Raw genomic sequence first — 20,093 nt, forward strand, 5'->3', positions numbered from 1 at the left:
TGTCCTCTGCTCCCTCTGCTCCGGCCTCCGCCTTGTTCTGCTCCGCTCCTGACATCCCAGTCTCCTCCCGCGGCCTCCCTCTCAGCCCTGCTCCGGCTTCCCCCACCCATCCCCCGGCCCCAGGCTGTGTCATCCTGCCTGTCCCCGTCCTACCCCTACGGTCCTTGCCCTCTCACACATCAGCCTGGCGATTCACTGCCAGCTCTAGACCGCGGCTCATGTCTGTGTCACCCCCTGTGCTTCCCCAAGAGCTTATTGAGATCCAGGTTGTGGCCACGCTGGGTTTTTAATCCAGTAAAATGGACTAAAATTCACGGATGACATGTGTCCTCCTGCTTTCATTTAGCAAAACTGTGGATGAATGTCTGTGAGATATTTCTAACATTAGGAAGACATCAAATGGTGCAGCAAATGTCTCTGATATCGTACAGGAGCTGTGTAGAGTGGTTTAGTTAGCGGAGGAATGGGCAGGATAACTGCGATAAATTTCCCCGTGCAGTCATGCGTGGCAATTACGTGCTTACTAACAGGCTCAAACAGAGCCTGCCTTCTCCGGGGCTCCAGAGAGCTTCTGCCTGCCTGCATGGAGCCAGTCTGAGTTCTGTGTCATTTGCATGAAACCGTCTCCATCCTTTGACAGGGACTTCAGCAGGTGATCAGAGGTACCTGGCCCAAGGTTTCATTTCTGAACAAAGACTGAAATTAGAGGGCTGGGCTGTTTCCACTGCAGACATTTTACATATGAATGCTGCATTAGGCATGTCAAGCTTCTGATTACATATTATGGCATCAGTTTTATTACAAGCCATTGTTTAAACCTCTGCAGGGTAGTCACAATTTAATCTCTTGCTTGTAAAACAACCACAGGAAATTACCCTTACTCTTCACTTGATGTGTGTATTCATTGTTTCTGATGGGCATGTGCTGTATGACACCGTGCAAGGGGGCTAAGGGGATTAGTATTTCTTTGGGCTAAAGTGTGGAATGCAAAATGAAATGTGACTGTTCTGTGTCTCTAGATAACAGTAGTTTCCTTGATTATAGCAAAGCCTTGTACTGTGCCTCTTTAATTTAGGATCATCCCTATCTCTGATTCATTGTTATTAACTCATATTTTAAAGGAACCAGAAATGTTTCAGTTAGGAAAGTTATGGTTGAGCAAGAACATGACTAGTCTGACGTAAAAAATAATAATATACAGGTGAGATTTACCTGCAGCTTTTGTGTCCTTTGCATTTCAACATTATTGATGTAAGAAGGGCCATAAAGGATGACAGACTCTGACTGATTTTGCCTGCTCATTCCCACACAGATGCTCTGAATCACTCAGGGGCAGCAGTGGTGCCTGCACATAGGCACAAGGGTGAAACCCAGAGTGGGCTAAATGTGGGTAAATTCAGGTCCAAACCTTTTCTTGGTTCAGGTGTAAAAAGATGCTCCTGGGTATTATTTTTTTTTTTTTTTTAGTCTAATTGCCAATAAGCCCCCGCTCAGACGAATAGTTTGACATCACCATAGATAGTGCTGCAAAAACCAGTGAGATCACTTGTGTGTGTGAGTGTGTCCCTACAGCGTGAGCAGGGGTTTAGCAGGAGGACTGTTGGGGGATATCATACCCAGGCACTGCCTGCTCCACGGGGCCCTGGAGATGCCTTGTGATTCAGAGCAACATTCAAGAGCTTTAATGGATGTGGTAAAGACACCCATGGCAAACAGTTTCCCAGTGATGCCATGTCTCCTTTTTGCTGCTTGTGTGAATGGGAAATCATTCTAAAAATTTTCTACTCCTTTTTTTTTTCTTTATTTTGAGTTGCACCAGTTGGCCATAATTCATTTTATGGCTTGGATGTATGTTCCCAGATTGGCTGGTAGTCCTAACCTTGCAGGAAAGCAGCAAAACCATCTGGAGACATTATTGGAGAAAGGGAGGCTGTACTCTGTGCTGGGAAAATTACCGCTGGCAGCAGGCTAAATTGTTTACCATACTCTTGTCCCATTATTCCTAGATGTTAGTTGGGCTAGTGTCCTGACTGAAGGTGAGTGACAGTACTGGAGCAGGGATTCATCCATCAAGCATGGCAGAGAAGGAAAGGCAGAATACTTGTCTTGACTTAAAGGAGACAGTACACTGAAGTTCAGTTCTCTGCTTTACCACAGACTTTTCTGTGGAATCCTTCTCCCACTCAGGAGACTCAGGGTTGATAGTCACATTTGTGGCCATTTCTCCTCATTGTTTGTACTTGCTGCAGAGAGATCTGATCTGAAACCAGACATCATCCATGTCAGTGACCACCGGGCAACAGCATAACAAATAATTGTTGGAAGGCCTGTCCCGTGAACAGTGTTAAAGGAAGATTGTGTTACTGTGCTCCATGTTTCCTCTTTGGTTTGTTTCCTGCCATCTTACCAACTTGATGTATCCCACATTGCTCTGGTGAGCTCTTTTCAGTGGGGTGGTTAATTTAATTTGTCTTTTTGCATTTTACATCATTCTCCTTCCTTTGTTGTCTCTTTCTTCACGCTTGCCTGCTTCTTCATCTGTGTCTTTGGAGCTTTTTTGTTTGAATTGCCTTTTCCCTCCCTATCTCTTTTTTTTTTTTTTTTAGGGGGGGATTTTTTATTTCTACCCACCAGTTTGTTTCGTCCTCTCCATTTATCTCCCTCTTATCTTCTCCCCCTAGCCCAGCTCCTATTTGTTCCCTATGAATGCCATTTCTCCCCCTTCCTGCCCGTCCTCTTCACACACACACCAGTGGAAGAGACATGGCATGAGTACATCAAGGCAGGATGGAGCTTGTTCCAAACTGGCAGGGCACAGCTTGTTTCATGTGTGTTATTGTAAATGCAAACGCACTCGCACAAGAGCACTCACTGTTCTCCCAGTTCTTTTGCTGAAGGATATATATGAAGAACATCAAACGTCTTTGTGGTCTTTTAGATCCAGACCATTTTCAGCAGCAATCACATGAGTCGACAAGGGGATCCCTAAGGCAAATCATTCTCCTTCATCCCTACTTTGAATACGACTGTTTTCAGGGAGGTGAAAGTTTAACACAAACACAATCTATCTTCAAGCATTTCCACAGTGGTGACTTCAGCAATTACATGCAGAGGGTGGTACACTGTGTGGTCCAGTAGCACAGCTAGCATAAGCTTCTTTCCTCTCTTGCCTGCCTTATCTAAAGTGAGAGGAGAAAACAACATGGTCATGAGAGAATATGGCTGGCTGGCTTCAGCAAAAGCTTGAAGAATAAGGTACCATCCACTTGGGTTGGGTTGGGTTGAGATAGGCTTGAGCAGTGCACTGGAGTTCATGACGCACTTTCAAGGCTGAGGTGAAGGATACTCCCTTGAGTGCTCTACCTACCAAATAAGAAGGTATTTTTAGGAAAATAAAGAAAAAAAGACCGTATTCTCTTTCCTAGGCTGTGGATCACACTTGAATATGCTCCTTTCCCAGGGGTTAGCATCTTTGTGTGTTCTGTCTAGTTTTTTCTCCATGACTAACTATTCCTTTCATCATCCTCTCTTCTTTGCATACCAAATGGGCCCTGTAATGCTGTGAATCACAGATCTATGAACTCCCCAGCCACAGTAACACAGCTCCTTTTCTGGTTCACATCTCTTGTATATTCAAGAACAGTTAGTCACACTTTTCTGCTCTCTTTCCTCTGCTCTCCAACTGCAGAAGGAGCGGATTTTTTTTTAAACTCTCAAAGCTGAATATATTATATATAATTTCTGTATTTTTCCCTGTAGCCCTAGTGCATGAATCATGTCAGAAACAATAGAAGTTAAATGAAAAGAATTGCAAAATTCCCAGCTGCCACATGTGTGTCCTAGCTGGTATAAAATAGGATAAACAGCTCTGCCCACAACCCAGGAAGATTCTGGAGAGACCAGGCAGCTCCAGTTAATCTCCTGTCTTAGGCAGTTCATAAGGAACTGTAACAGGAAGTGTTATGTACTGATGGGAAAACCTGTCAAGCAGAGTAGCTGGAGACCTCCTGTTCTTGGATGAGGGGTGTTCTTCATCTTCTCTTCTTCCATGTGTTTGTTGGTTAAAAAAGGTTAAGTTTGGGCAGAAAGTTGGGGATTTTCTTCCATCAGCATTACTGAAATTTTGGAAAATATTTTCCATGAACAGCAACTAAAAGTTAAGGTGTTGAATTTCTTTTGGAAAATATTTATCCATTTTTGAAACCAAAACATTTTATTTCAGTGTTCTAAAAAAATACTTTTAATTTATTTGTAATTACCCCTATGAGTACACTGGCATTCAGATTTTGAAGTATGACAATATAACTGAAGCTCCCAACCTTTAATTTCTAAACCATCCTTTTGAAGTATCTCCATCAGTTTCAAATTACTTTTTATTTTTTTTCCTTATTTTTTTTTAAGCTGGACATTTGTGTAAAACAGATTTTTTTTTACTAAGAATGGTTTGATGAGTCAACAATTTTTTCAAGGAAAGGCTTCTATTTTTTAAATACCCAGTTACTTTCTTCAGTTTTCGTGATTGATCTGTCACTTAAAGTTTCTTAATTCTTTCTGACTGGAAGAACTGGAAGTATAACATCATAAATTCAAGCAAAAACAAACATGAAACTGATGCAGCACTGTAGTAGTATAGTACTGTTGGGTTTTTTTCTAATTTTTATATAATAAAGGAAAATTTGTAAAAGGAAGTAGGAGAGATTTTCATTATTACCCCTTTTTTGTAAATCCATTTTAGTCAGTACAGAAGTCTTTCATAATAACATATGAAGAGCTGTGTCACTGGACTGTTGTTTTATAAAACTGTGAAAAATACAGAAATTGTAATTGTAAAAGATTTTTCTAGATCATTAGATAGATACATATCATCATAGGTTTTATTTAACTCATGGAATACATGGTTTTGTTCAAGTTCTGTTTTTTAAGCAGCTTCTCCACGATGACTTTTATTGCATATTCTGGTTCTATTTGCAAGATAAACCATGTTGCCTTGACAGGACGAAATGTCAACTGCAGCACAGTGCTCTGTTCATTTAGACATGTCCTTCCTGCAGCGGGTTATCAAGTTTTCCTGTATATAGTCAGATGATAAGTATTCAAATGCTTACTGCACACACATAAGGATGTTTCAGTCCTTCTTTGCCAAACACTTTCTGTATAAATGCAAAAGGATTTGCTGCTTTGCAAAATGATCCCTTGTGTTTGCAGCAATTAGCATTAATTGCAAAAATTGACTCACTGGCCTGGAAAATGAGTGTACTGGGGAAGGCACAGATCTCAAATTCTATAAGTTAATTTAAAAAAATAAATGGGCTACTGTATCAGCAGACCAATTCATCAATTCAAAAGACAGAGATCTAGCTCAAATGCATCAGGTGTTTTATCCATTTTTATCCATTCCTGAAACCAGTAACAAAGAAATATTTGTCAGGATGCCAACTTCAGGAAGCTTTCATTTTACATGTATTGATGTATTATTGTTCTGTCTAATCAAAATCCTTTTAGGGTTGATCGATTTCTGGAGAACAATAAGAGAGTGTAACACTGATACCACAAAGGTAACATCAGACATACATGTATTTGGGGCAATTAAATGTAGCTACTTTGTTGTCAGAATGTTAAATTCCTTTTTATCTAAAAGAATTAATGGTCTTGACAAAGGATTATTAATAATGGTTATTGGTTTAATAGGACATGGTGTTTCTGAGCTAGTTCAAAATTGCAGCATGCTGGGAAGTATGTGAGATATAGATGTTCCTGCCGCCCATCTCCCTGCACCATGGGTTGGGTGGGAGAAGCCAGCTCTGCGTGGCATTCAGGGCAATGGGTCTCACAGATGTGCTGTTTTCCCAAGAGGCAAGATGGTTCTATGGTAATTTGAAAGTTAATGTATTGCATTCATGTGATAGAGAGGGCAAAAGGGACTCAGAGACTTGGGAGCAGAGAGAGCTTATCGCCCTTGAGAGGGGAAGGTTAGTTTAACATCTTTCTGTCAGCAAAAAGACTCACTAAGGCTGAACGAACCTTAAAAGCTTTGGAGTTCAGGTCCTGGGTGATTATTCAAATGTTTTAAGCATTTTTCTCAATTGCCTTAACTGCCACCATCCTCCCAGTATCTTGTCAGTGGAGTTGTCCTTTGGGCTGCCTTGCATAGCTGGGGAAGGCTGGTGCTCATGCCTGTAAATCCCTGGAATAATGTGTTAAGAGAAATGGTCAAAATTAGCAGCTCACCTTCCAGAAAGCCCTCCAGGTTTAGCCCTGCTGTAGCTGCTGGTTTTTCATAGCCATATATCCTGTGTCTTGCTACATGCATTAAGGATTATGAGGTATTGTGCAGGGAGGTGAAGGCAGATTTCTGCCTCTGTGGTTTGTTAACTCTTAACCTTTTCTCTATTCCTCATCCTAAACCTCTTTGCTCAGAGAACTTCATCTGTTCGAAAGCAGACCAAGCAGTTGAAACTTACACCTGTGAAGAAAAATTGGTCTTTTGTTAAATCAAGTTCTTAATAAAAAATGTGTTGGGAGAACTATGCTTTATGAGTAAAATGAATCTCTGTAAACATAAAATAATTTAGCCCCCAGGAGTTTTAATACTGCCAGAACGTCTGATATAGTTGTAGCTTTGTTGCTCCATTTCTTCTGTTCTCATTATATGTTGGGTGCTGTGGTAGCTCAGCCTTGCTGTGGGAGGTGGAGAGGGCTGTACACAGCAAAATCTCAGCCTCCTAAGAGGGACAGAGAAGAGTGTGAGGGGCACTGTGGCTCACAGTAGCTTTAGGAGAAGCTCAAGAGCTTTAACAGTGAGTTAAAGGAGCGGTGGGCATGTTCAGTATCTGAATTGCCACAGAAAATCAATCAGTCAATCTGTCAAAGCAGCAGTTTCTTTACATGCTTTTTCAGTGAGGGCTGGGGCACGGCAGCCCTGTGACTGCCTGGCTTTTTCAGGGTTTGGACATGAAACTTCTTGTCATTTCCTGGAAAGCCAAACCTGCCAGATTTCACCAGGTTCTAGCATGTTTGCAAGTGGAAGAGGTCTTAAGCATTCTGGTCCCAGGCCATGCCATGCCCCTTCTTGTGAAATGCTTGGTTTTCCATTACAGATCTCTGTCTACAGTGTTCCAGGGTGACACAGTGTTGGGAAATTTGTAAAGTGAAACACAAAGCTCAGCTCTAAGGCCAAATGGTACAGAAAGTGATTGCTGATGCTGTCCTTTAGGGTGCTTAGAAATAACCACTTTGCAATGCTGGCTGTGGACTGCTTTGTATGTTACTCCTTTCTTGTAGGTTTTCTTGTTTTGCTGAAGTTGGCTTGTTTATGTTCCTCAGGTAAGGTCATCCCTCTTCACAGGCCCCTTTCATATTTAAATCTTATTTAAATCCCATCTGATTTCTGACCGTGGACGAATGATGCTGTTGATGTACAACCTAACAAGAACAAAAGCCTTTCATGCTGTGTCTGGACTGTGAGTCATTTCATGGATGCAGAAAACATCCACATTTTGACTCCTCTAGTACCTGTTGGCATTTCAGCTGTATTTCTTCTTTAACCTAGGAAGGTCTTCCAACTGAGGAGAAGGCTTCTTGTGATGACTTAACAAATAGATGTCTTTCTTTATGAGTTAGTTCCTTGTCTTAGCTCGTGTACTGGGAGTTAGTCACTTTTATCACTCAGATTGAAGCTGTGATGTTTGTATTCTCACTACATAAGAAAACTTCTAAAAAGCAGAAGTTGTTAAATTGTTTCAACAAGCAGAAGCTGATTTTCAAAAGTATGTTGTGCCAGACTTGCTAATCTTTTGTTATTTCTGTAAACAAATATTGATAGCATAGCATTTTCTGCACAGTACTTACAGATATCTCAAAGGAAAAAGGATTTTGCAGGCACATTTCCTCCAGTAAGACAGACCAGTCCTTCAGTGTGGTGAATATTTGCTCTTGCAGGACACATTCATCACCTCCTTAAAATCAAGGCAGTGTAGTGGGTTGAGCCCATCACAATTAAACCTTAAATTATCTTTGCATATACACCAACATAGTCTACTGTAAATCTGCCAACCACATTTGGTGCGCTGTGCTGGATTTGAAATGGCAGCACTTTATTATACATGTTCAGACCCTACAGTTCCTTTTGAGTCCCAGAATGAACAGCTCAGAATTTGCAGATAATTTGCAAAAGTCTACACCAGTTTCAAGATGCTTTTCAAGAAGATTTTGGATTATTCAAGTTATTGCTGGGCCTTTTGTGGTCCTATGTGCATTCTGGTGGAAGCAAAGAAACCATAAAAGTCCCCATTACTTCCTTCAACTTAAAAGCTCTATTGCAGAAGAGGTAGGAAGCTTTCCACAAGTGGTTGGAGAGTACCTCCCCCCATTTACAATCCTGTACATAATCTTACCACATGTGACAATCTTCAATAACCTGAGATCCAGATTACCCAAGAGATCATATGAAAAGATACATGCCCATGTTGTTTCCCCATCCCTCAAAAGGGTCACGAGGACACAGAACAGTCCTGAAGCCATGATCTTTTTCTTGGATAAAGCAATGCAAACTCTTGCTTCCTTTTATATATTTACTCATTGATTTGTTTAATGGAAATTTTTAACTGAATGAAGAGATACTATTATGTTCAAATACCACTTCAGCTATTAGCAAGTACTTAACACTGCATCAAATGTCCTGACTGTAGAAAAGTGGCAATTTATATAATTCTAAATAAAGAGATATATTTCCTGGGAGAATAGAATTACAGTAATTACAGCTTGAACTTGACACTGATATTTAAAATAATCCAAAACATTTGAAATTAACACCAACTGTACACAAACAGAAAAATTTTGCTTCTTTAAAGGTACTGATTCTGGTGAGACTTTGAGAAGACCAGCCTTTGAGTCCATGTTATATGCATTTGAGAACTGTGCTGAGCACACAGCAACTGAGCTGCACACAGCAACTCTCCGTAGAGCGGAATAGCTCTTGGCATCTCACCTCCTGCCATTAGGAGTAGGGCTCAGCCAAATGAAAAATGATGCTCTGATTCCATCTGGATGACAGTAACACCCGGGATGACAAGCCCTTGCTTATTTTGCCTTTTATAAATGATTTTAAAATAAAGACATTCTAGGTTTCTTTACTAAATGTAGTCCTCAGGGGACAGTAAGTTAATTTTTGTTCCCTCTGCATTTCCTAAAGGCTATAACAAGGGGCTGGTCATTGAATGTTACCCATTTATACAGTGAAGTGGTGGAAGGTGGGAAGCATGGGTTTAAAAAAGAAAGAGAAATCAAAACACCACCCAGCTTCCAGCTTGCGACTCCTACTGCACTGTGGGTTAAGCACAAGGCAGGAGTCACTGATTTGCAGAGATATCAGTTATTGAGACCATTACCAACATTTTACCTGTTAGAGAGCGTTTCCCAGCTCCGGGCTTCTACTCTTATACTCTAATTTTAAGAAGAAAAATGTTATTTTACTACAGTTGAAAGATGCCAGAGGAAGCCTGTATTTGTCCAGAGCTGTGTGTGAGCCACATGGAGCCGAGGAGCTCACTGCAGGAAGAGGAATGAAAGGCAAGATGAGTTGCTCTGAAAGTGCCACTGGCCTATGACTGCTTAAGTAACCCCCATGACACAAATCAAGACATGAAGGATTTGTTTTTTAGCTTGTGTAGAACCACTAATTTAATGTAATGGTCTGGCAGCCTTCCTTTTGAACAAGTTCATCACAGGGTCATGAGGGCTCTTCAGGAGTCCCCAATGCTGCATTCCTTATTCACTCAAGGTTTATACTACAGCCACCTTAACTGTTATATGTATATAGTCACAATTTATTTTTTAAGGTTACACATCACATATATGAAAGAAATATACATGAAGAAGTACATGAGCTCCCAAAATGTCCAGTCATGTAGGTGAGATGAATGACTGTGCAACAGCCTATAGTAGTATTTGGTAACAGGACAGCTGCTGGACAAAACATAACTGCTACAGCATCTGAATAAGTAGATAAGTTAATACCTTAGATTTGAGCTTTGTTTTGCTAATGTATAAGCTTCTTTCTTTCAGCTGGTAAAATACTGGTTGTCAGTGGTAATATTCTCATTTCTCCATCTTGGTCTTTTCTCCTTGTCTATATTTCTGCTTGGGTTTTTTTTTTTTGGTTTTTTTTTTTGGTTTTTTTCTTTTTGGTGGTTTTTGTTTGTTTGTTTGTGTTTCTTTACTGAAGGAAAATCACAATTAATGAGATGAACAGAAACACAGAAACACAGAAAATGTGTTCACAGGATAAATATGTGTAGTACTGTCAGGAAGCCTGCTTTAATCTAATAAACAATATTTAGCACTCAAGGTTGATCATAAGAGAAGAGAAAGAAACTGCGTATGATAATCAGTAAAGGCATGTTTATTTTCCAATATATTTCTCTATCTGCTTCAAAATAAGCTGCAAAATCTATCAAAACTTGAAAAATCTTGTGCTCCATTCCCTGAAGAAAGAAAATTTAAGACTGTGAAAGCTTCATGAGTGTTTAATAATAGACTTTTATAGTCTTGACTAAGCAATGGTGATGATGTATTGCAAGATTAATACATAAATCATTAGGAAGCTTTAGTCATTTTAATACAGCAAGCCTATGTTTTGCTTAATTCCCTGATTCATCCTAAGGCATATATTGAAATTTTGTGTGGCCTTTCATTAAAAACCCCAGCATGTCAGCCACATTTTGCATCACTTGTCTTTTAATGGAGCACATAGCAGCTGGCTTTTCTGCAGTTTGATCTTGGTTAATTTGCCCTCCAGGCAAATTAACACACTGGAAACTGGGGAGCACAGTGATGGGTGAAAGGAGGATGACGTGCAAGACAATTGTGAAAGAAGTCCACATCAGGAAAGCTTCAGTGCTAGCACTAGCTGGGTTAAATTGATTTGTGTGCCAGTCAGGATGGTCCCAGGTCCTCTGAGCCTTTTGCTGAAGCAAGATGTGGTGGGGGAGAGGGTGCTGTCAGTCGGTCAGTCCCTAATGTCTGTTACAGGTGTGCACATGCGAAAGGAGCCCTTAATCAGAGTGAAGAAGCTGAGAGCAACAAGAGAGCCCCGTGCACAGGAGGGGTGAAGGAAGTGGTCTGTGCTGAGCAGCAATTTTGTTTCCCCTGTTACTCAGTGGGCACCCTGACCTCACTTAATGCTCTTTACTAAACATGGGATCACTGGGCATAAGTGGGAGACCACTGCAGAAAACAGACCACCTAAATCCAACCTGAGAAGAAACAAGAGGAAGACTGATTGGCAAGGGATGTGCTGAACATCGATCCAGCTTTCAAACTGGGATAGCAGCTGAGTTCATACTTAAACATCTAATTAGCCACTGCAGGCTTCGGTTTGAAATTCAGCTTCTCATTACTTTTTGAAAATACATTCCACAGGGAGACTGCTGCTGGAGACAGCACCATGGAGATAAGTGGCAAAATCAGCTAATCAGCTTCTGGTAGAAAAGAAGAAAAAAGAAAAGAATAAAAACAAACAAAACCCCCCCAAACAAACAAACAAACAAATAAAAGCAAAAAACCCAAATCAAACCAAACCAAACAAAACAAAAACAAAAAAAACCCACCAGCAAACCTCAAGGCACTCACTCCAGAATTAAATACCTATTTATTTTGTTCTTTATTTTCTCCTCCCTAATTTTTGTTATAGTAAGTCAAACCTGTAGTCTATGTTGCAAAAAATCTTAAGCCAGAAATAAGAACTTCTGCTAAAAATTAATTGGACACAAAATGCAGAACCTGCCTTATCCTGATTCTTTATTCATCAGTATAGAATCAATAAAACATTATTTTCAAAGGAAGGGAAGGTCTTATATATTGGTGCTCTCTTAGTCAGATTTCAAAGCAGCGAATTAAATTCTGCCTGCCTTAACTCCTCCTGTACTTTTCATTTAGTGAGTTGTGCATTGCCTTGTTTTATCAGCACTGACTCAGCAAAATGCAATGGAGGGACATCCCCTGGGGGACGCCACTGTTTTCTGTGGTAGGAAGAGTGGTCCACAGCAAGCCCCGCTCAAATGACTCGGTGAGCATGAACTACTCCAAGCTACTGATGCCAGGCATGCCATACTTTCCCACTGAACTTCTTCCCACCAAGTCCTTGCTCCACTTTTCCTCACTGCTGACTGTGTAGAGGCTTGCCATATCACAGCACATGCTGTCTGGCATCCCCCAAGCCAGGTGGGCAGTATTTATTAGGATGTATCCCTGGGCATCAAACACCAGTACCTCCTCAGCTCTCTAGATGACTGACCAGCACCCACATGGGTGGGTGCTGGGACCTACCAGTCTGGCTGGTTGCCTGGTTAGGAGGCAGAGTTTCTCTGCTGGAGAGTCTGCTTGCCTGGCTGTGAAGCATTGATACCCTGTGTCCTCAAAGCAGCAAAGATCCAAGTGCTTTGTGTGCACAGGTGCCTTGTGTGCACTGCTCTGCTAAGCACAGTTCACTGGTAAGCTGTGTTCTGCTTGGATGGTTTGCCTCTTGTATGCACTTTGATTTCAGAAAGATTTTAGAACCTTCAGAAAATGTGGAAATGCAGAATGTCAATATTATTTTATTTAGTATGCATTATACTTTTATTCATTGTGAAAAATGTGCATACAGAGCACAAAGTGCCAAGAGAGGCCAGATTTAGATGCATAGACTTAAAAGTCAGATAATTCCATGTGCAAGAGGAATACATTTTATGGTTTTAAACTGAAAGAGGGTAGATTTAGATTGGACAAAAGAAAGACATTTTTATGATGAGGATGGTAAGGCACAGAAATGGGTTGTCCAGAGAAAGTGTGGATGCCCCATCCATTCAAAGCCAGGATGGGACTTTGAGCAATCTTGTCAAGTGGAAAGATGTCTCTTCTTATGGTAGGGTTGTGGGACTAGGTGATCTTTAAACTTCCAACCCAAACCCTTCTGTGATTCTTCATGCGTGTGCATGGGAGAGAGAATTGTGGTGTAAGTGCAGGTGCCTATGCGGTCCTATTTTTCTGATACATAAAATCAATGCTGGATGTAATGAAGTCAAATAACCAGGGGTGATTTATTTTTTCAATGTGGCACTTAAACAACGTGATTCTAATAAAATGGGGTCTGACAAACAAAACAGAAAATCCTCATTAGTTCTGTGTCACGTTATTCCTCTGTCTTATGTAGTCCATTGATGTCAGATTCCTGGAAAGCAAAAAACACACACACAGCAATTGGGAAGAGAGAAGGTAATCACTGCTGGGGCTCTGCTGAAAGTTTTTCTCTGTGTATCCAATTTTATATTCTTCATATCTATATTACGTTATTGAAGTCTGATTCCCGGCTGCCTTGCAGATCATTTGCATCCCTGCACTGTGATATAAAAGGCTTCCTCGTTGATTGGGTAGCCTTTTATATCTTCTCAGCACTCATGTTTCTCTGACATAGATATCTATGCATAGTATAAGGCTTTGGAAGATCCAGACCTTGTAACAGTTCATGCTTCATTGCCACAAGGTAAGTCAAAACAGCACTCACACGAAATGTGGGAATGGGGAGCCATGGGGAGAGTTCACCATCCTCCTGCCTGGCATCTGAAGGTTACTGAGGGCCAGACTAGACCCAGGCAGAAAAAGTCAGAGTAGTCCCCAGCTCTGCTTCCCTGCAAGCCTCTTGCCAGACAAGATCACTCTAATTCAACTCGGGAAGCTTGTCCCGTGCCCCAGCTTGTGTTCAGTGGGGGAATGAACTGGTGGTGCTGATGGAGGAGTGCCAGGGTTAGCTGCCAGCTGGCTGCCAGAGGCGGCTTGGGATGAATGCTTCTTCCCATGGGTAGCGTGAGCTCTGCCCTGCACGGCTGTGCACAGGAGAAGCTTGTAGCAGCTGAGGATCTGGTCCTTCTAGTTAAGGGGTTGGAATATGCATGAAGCATAAGGTGACATTTTGAGCGTCTCAGATCAGAGCATGGACGTTACTGAATTTAAAATGTAACTGCAATTTCCTGACTAATGCCAAGTCACTTTTATATTCATGCAGTGATTGTTCTTTATTCTTTAAATAGCCCATTTTGCCCAAAGGGGCAGGTGATATCTTTATGATAATGAAGATATGTTATCCAGCAGGTTACAGCTGAGGCCGTTGGTTGGTGCAAGAGCCACCTATGATCAGCTGTCCTTTTTAGTTCTCAATTTACATCATGCTTTTGTAGATTTTAGATGCTTTTGTAGATTGTAGATGCTTTTGTAGATGTTTGTGATTCGTTTGAACAAGAAAAGAGTAGGGCAAAAAAAAAGAAAAGAGATGCACTGGAGGTTCAATGTTGTTGTCTTTTATTTCCTGTGGTGTCTCCAAGTTTCTGAGTCCTTTCAAATAACATGGAAAGTTAAATTGCTTCAGTATCCTTATACCTCTGCAGAAAGTCAGCCTTTTTCTTAACATCCAGGTCTTTCTGTGGTGAAGTGCACAGGATATTATAAATAAGGTATTCAACAAGAATGAGATAACAAAATGAACTCATATGTTTACTATTCGTTCAAAATAAAAAACTTGCATGTAGTAACAGCCACAGAAATCACAGGCAGGCTTTCCAGCAGAGCTGGAGCATCCCTGGCCTGGGAATGCATTAAGGGTGAAGGTGTAGAGGATGGAGCTGTAGCTGTGGCCACCACAGAGATAGGACAACATCTAGGGGAAAGGAGGGAACTAGGAAAGAGAGTTTTGTCCCTGGGTGGGTGCCCCTCTATCACCTTTTACCATCAGGTTAAGGTCCTGCTGCTGCATGGACCCTAAGCCCTGAATCCACATGGGCAGCAGCTGCAGCATGCAGCATTGCTTCCCCAGGCTTTGGCAGAAGCAAAACAGATGGGGACCGGAGCGGTTTTACTCTTCCCAGGAGCCTGTTGCTTTAGGCTCCTGCCTGCTTTGCCTATGAGCTGTCTGTAATGCCACCATTTACCTTTGGTTCTGCTAAGCACCAGCAAGGTTAGATGAGAGGCTGGAGTAATTACAGCAGTGAATTGTTGTGGCGTAGGAATTTGTGGAAGTGATGCTGAGGCCCCAGTCAGGAAGAGGGTTTTAAGTGACATACCTGCTAATTTCCCTGAAACTAGCCTGCCTATTATAAAACAGAAAAAATATGTACTGCTGCCTGCATGCAATGAAACCCAACTAATCAGCACTTCCTAGAAAGCTTGACTTGAAAGAAAGGTACATTTGACATTCAGATGAGAGGTGTGCAGGAGTCTCAACAGGTAATGTTTTGCTGTAATTCCTGGAATTTTTGTGCCTTTGTCATACCTCTTTGGCACAGACCCTGCCAGCCATCTGTGCTTTAAAGGCTGTATAGGGCCTGTAAACTGTGTAAACTCTGGTTATGCTTGCAGCTGCTCTCCTTGCCCCATCTTTTTATCCATCTCTTAGCTGTGCAACCTTACTCATCTGTATTGTTTCCAACACAGGAGCCTTCAACTTGTAGGTACTGATGTAGTAAAAATAATAATAGCAACCAGAAGTAGTATGATCAGGCATGGATTTAATAGGTGGAAATAGTGTGTGTATGTTTGGAAAGAGCAGAGCGAAAGAGGGGAGAGAAGTTTGAGGGCTTCTAGGTGATGATAGCCTGGAGACTGATGCCTCAGCATTTCTAGTTTAAAGAGTTTGACATAGAGACTCTGGCAGGTATTGTGTAATTTTATTTTAATTTTTGTCCCTGCTATAAATAAGACTTGGTGTCTGATGGAATGATCACCAGAACTTGAGTAAACAACACGCCTGCCAGTGATAAGCTGTTTCTTCTGATGACTCAGTGTATATCTGGATATTGCAAAATGTGGTACATTTCATGTTTGTGCAGTTATGTTTTCCTTCTGGTTATTTTTACGTGCATCTCCCTCTCTTTTTCTTTCCTGTGTTCAGATGTTCGTATTCACCCCATGGAGCGTATTCCCAAAGCAAACTTGCCCTTGTGTTATTTACCTATCGACTACAGCATCTTCTGACTGCAAATGGAAGCCATGTGACTGCTAATGTAGTAGACCCTGGAGTAGTGAATACTGAGCTCTACAAGCATGTCTTTTGGGTGGTGAAAATGGTCAAATGGATGACAGCCTGGCTATTTTTCAAGGTATGCTGTTTTTAAATAATTTTATTTCTGTGCCCCTGCATTGTGCAAGCTGCAGTTGGCCTGAAGCTGAAGGTGTTTCATAGTGTATGGTATTTATTTCATTTCTCTGTGCTGATGAGATGTACAAAATCAATAACGACAGGCTTTCCAGAAAACAAACATTTGTTTTAAATGGAGGGAGAAAGCAAAAAAAGTGCACTGGTTATCTCTGCCCTGATCTATCCACATGCTTCTGTGCATGCATGGGGGCAGGACATCATCCTAACATGGAGCCAGAATATGCAAAGTGTTCCTCAGAAATCACTTGTACATTCTCTTAAGGAGAAGAAGACATGATCTGGCATGGTCCACATGTACACAACATTTTATGGAGAAGAGGGCAAAGGGAAGAAGGAAGTTGTACAAAAGTGGCAATGGGAGGTGGTTGTGCTCCAGGATGTGAGGGTCTAGGTGCTTGTGCTCAGGGAGGCAGGACAATTTTTAATTACGTTTTTCATTCTGACACATACTTGTAATGGTACTTGATTTTTATTATCCGATCCTGGTCTGCCTTAGGAAACATAAAGTTATTTAATAAAACTGATCCAGAAGTGGGGCAGGCCCAGTTATGGGTAATGTTTTGTAGGGGTGTAAGTAGATTAATCTGAAATCAGTTTAGCTGTGTAGGTGCAATTATCTCTTGCTCACAGGCCTTAGAAGGGCTTGTGCTGAGAAAATGTACTGCTTATAGCTCTTTCAGAAAGTAGTTTTGGATTAAGTAAATGGAACCTGATTCCATTAGAGAAAATGAAATGTCCTAATTAAAATGAAGTATTTTACATCAAGGAGCATGTCCCACAAAGCAAATTAATTTTAAACTTTGATATGGAAATATCAATTGCTTTCATTTTAGAAATGAAACTGGAGGCTGGAAGAGTGGCTGCAAAATAAGATGCAAACAAATAAACCCATATTTAAAAAAAAAATAGTATCTTCTGACTGCACCTTGAATATTGCAATAAAATTGTAATAAGAATGCTCATAATGTGTAATGCCTTCTTAAAGAAGCAGACTGCAGCTTTGCCAAACCATGTACCTTAAACTTGTTTTGCCTCTTGTGATTGTAATTTTAAATATCAGTCTCAGGTGGTAGTGTTTTTTCATTGGACTTACTTTACCTTGCTAATGTAACAGTTTCATGTAGATGTTTAGGTTGTGCGCAGCATTTCCTCTGGAGAGACAAAACTCTGGCAAATTTCCCACATCTGAGAGTGAGTTTCAAGTCTCGTCTTTACAGCACTCAGTCCCACCTAGTTTTATTGATGCGCTCAGGAGACATTTTTGTATTATACTGGTGATGTTTAGACACTGAACTGAATATCATTGAACATTTAAAATGATTTGTCACAAGAGGGATTCCCATTCTTAAAGCCCTAATAGTTCTGCAATGATAGTTCCTGATCACTTCCTTCTTCTTTGGATGAGACTGCTCAAAAGAAATTCTGCCTTGAAATAGGTGATAGACAGACATACTGGTCTGTATGGAACAGATCTGTACTGCCTGAAAAGCAAATGTATCAATTGCTTTCTGAGTCAGAAAAACCTCAGGTTTGAATATCTGAATGCTTCAGTTACAGAGGTTGAGATTTTCACATTTTTGTATAACAGTTAATGTGTTTTTCCCAAAAGCCAGAGGAGAGGGAAATTCTTACTTTCTCTCTTCCTATCCTCCCTTATTCTTCTGAGTTACAGCTCCAACTTCTGCTGTTTGCTTATTGCTTAGGATATATCTATGTGTTTGGGAGCGCTTCATCCCAGAGGCACGCCCTGTTCGGCATCCCGAGCGGGCAATGTTCAGCCCCACAGCAAGCTCACACTGAAAGCCTGCCTGGCAATTTTAATAGTGCTCTACTGAGGGCTGTAGTATTCAGCATTCAAGCCTGTGTGAGTCTTGTGTTGGTCTCGTGCATTAGGGTAAATTTCCCCTGAGAAAAGTAAGAAAGCCAAGTACAAGAAAATTCAGTTGTCTGGTAATATTAGCTGATAGTTGGTGTATGGATTTTTTCCCCCTTGGAATTTTGTTCCTGAGCACTTATATGAATCTTCCTTCTAGCATTATGGCAGTAATGCAGTGAAATGAGGTGATAGCTCTCTAATCATATTGACTTAACTAAATATTGTCACCCTGGAGTATTCCAGAGTGGTTTCTAAACGTGTGCAGGAAATTGCTTCACCCACTGCAACATGGCACTCGTGAGAGCCAGCACAGCCCAGAGAGCTTCAGTGAGGAAATGCATCGCATCGCATTCCCTCAGGAGAGAGTCAACATCTTGTTTGATTTAATTCCAAAATATAGTGGCAGAGCCCCCACTACTTTAAAATGCATTTCTGCCAGTACTGGTCCCAGTTACATTTAAGCCAAATACCTCCTAAGGATTGCAGCCTGGCACCCACCTTTGCTTGTATTTGAGGCAGCTCAGTGTGGCAGACAAGGCTGTTGGCTCAACATCCACCTTGGGGCTGCCTCAAGATATTTAGGTACTTAAACAAGTAGACCTACAATCTTGTAAATAGGCCATGATAGGTATGCATAATTTACTCAAAGTATTAACAGCTTGAATTTCTTAAAACTGCAAAACATTTTGTTCTAGATTTTATATATGGCTCAGAAAAATCTCGGCCAAATCAGTTTGGTGTTTTTTCCCCCACAAGTTGCAGTGAGAGAAAAAAGTAAAAATAAGATAGGCGAAACTAAAGGTTCTGGTGACAGCCATAAAATTTGTGAAATTGATGCCTAACCTTTAGAAGTGATGGTTTCATTTTTTCTCAGCTTGATTCTTTCTCAGAAAAGTTATTGTCTGCTGTGGTACTCTAAATTTGCACTTTGCAAATGTTTCCTCTGTATTTTTCATAAATATGGACTGCACCTGTCACACAAGATAGAAATTACGTTTATTCCTCAAAAAAAATTTGATTTCTATATCTATGACTTCTCAGTAAATAAAGCCTGATGAGCTGACACAGTCCTCTGCAGAATGCAGTGAAGTATTTTATCCCTTAGTGATTTTTATCATAAATTGATCTTCTTTTTGAAGAGATAAAGTCCAAACTAGTAAACACTAACTAATTAATGAGATAGTAATAACCTAAAAAGTCATTCATTGAGCATCAAATAGCAATTTAGATAAGTGTGTAACACACCAGCTTTAGTGTTGGGTACCATGCAAGCTGGAAGCCAGGAAGTACCATTTCCCTCTCCAGTATTTCTGCATCTGCAGCAGATACTGAATATTCATTCTTAAGCCAGATGGTCTCTGCTTGTGATACAATTAAAATGCCTTAGAGCCAAACAAAAAGTTGACTCTCATTAATGTCCGATAACAGGGATTGTTATGCTTCATATGACTTCATTATGGCATCAAAGTAGAGACATTTGACAGACAGCAGTGTTGTAAAGTTCCCCAAAACCTTGTTTATGACAAGCTTGGTGAACGTGACATTATCAGCTATAGAGTATTTGGTCCTTTCAGCCGCCCCAGACTGGTGTTTAGGAAGGTACTGTGGAATGAGGGCTTTGCATCAGATCCTGTCTCAGCTGTCATTTCCAAAGACATAGTGCCACATAAGTGATTATTGGCTGACAAACTGAAAATGAGTAGGATTAGTGACCCTGCCAGCCTGTAAAAAGGAAGGGAAAGGCTTCAGGAACATGGGTTAGATAGACATCAGCCAATATAAACTAATTCACTTCCTTCACCTTGTCAAAATAGGCTTCACTTTAGTGTAATTTTCCTATAACATTTTTTTAAAAAGGCTTCCAGTCTGTAAGCACGTCTAGAAAACAAGATCTAAAGGACTTGGATTCATCATTCATGCCAGAGGACAAAGTCATACAGGTCTTATTGCAGCATTTCTTATTCAAACTGTCCCTTTGGCACTGTGAATGTAGTAAATTTAATTCATCCTTCCCCCCAGGTGTCAGAAGACAAA

At 40.8% G+C, this 20,093-nt stretch overlaps 1 protein-coding gene across 2 annotated transcripts in view; it reads left to right on the top strand.

The window, feature by feature from the left end:
• Window positions 1-20,093, top strand: part of DHRSX (dehydrogenase/reductase X-linked) — a 202,795-nt gene that overhangs the window by 157,331 nt on the left and 25,371 nt on the right. For both annotated transcript variants that reach the window (XM_017728548.1, XM_008629328.2), the window contains one exon: window positions 15,917-16,124. In XM_017728548.1, the coding sequence (XP_017584037.1) occupies window positions 15,917-16,124 (208 nt within the window). The remainder of the gene's footprint in view (window positions 1-15,916; window positions 16,125-20,093) is intronic.

This window comes from Corvus brachyrhynchos, unplaced genomic scaffold (genome assembly GCF_000691975.1).
Source record: "Corvus brachyrhynchos isolate BGI_N302 unplaced genomic scaffold, ASM69197v1 scaffold92, whole genome shotgun sequence".
NCBI lineage: Eukaryota > Metazoa > Chordata > Aves > Passeriformes > Corvidae > Corvus > Corvus brachyrhynchos.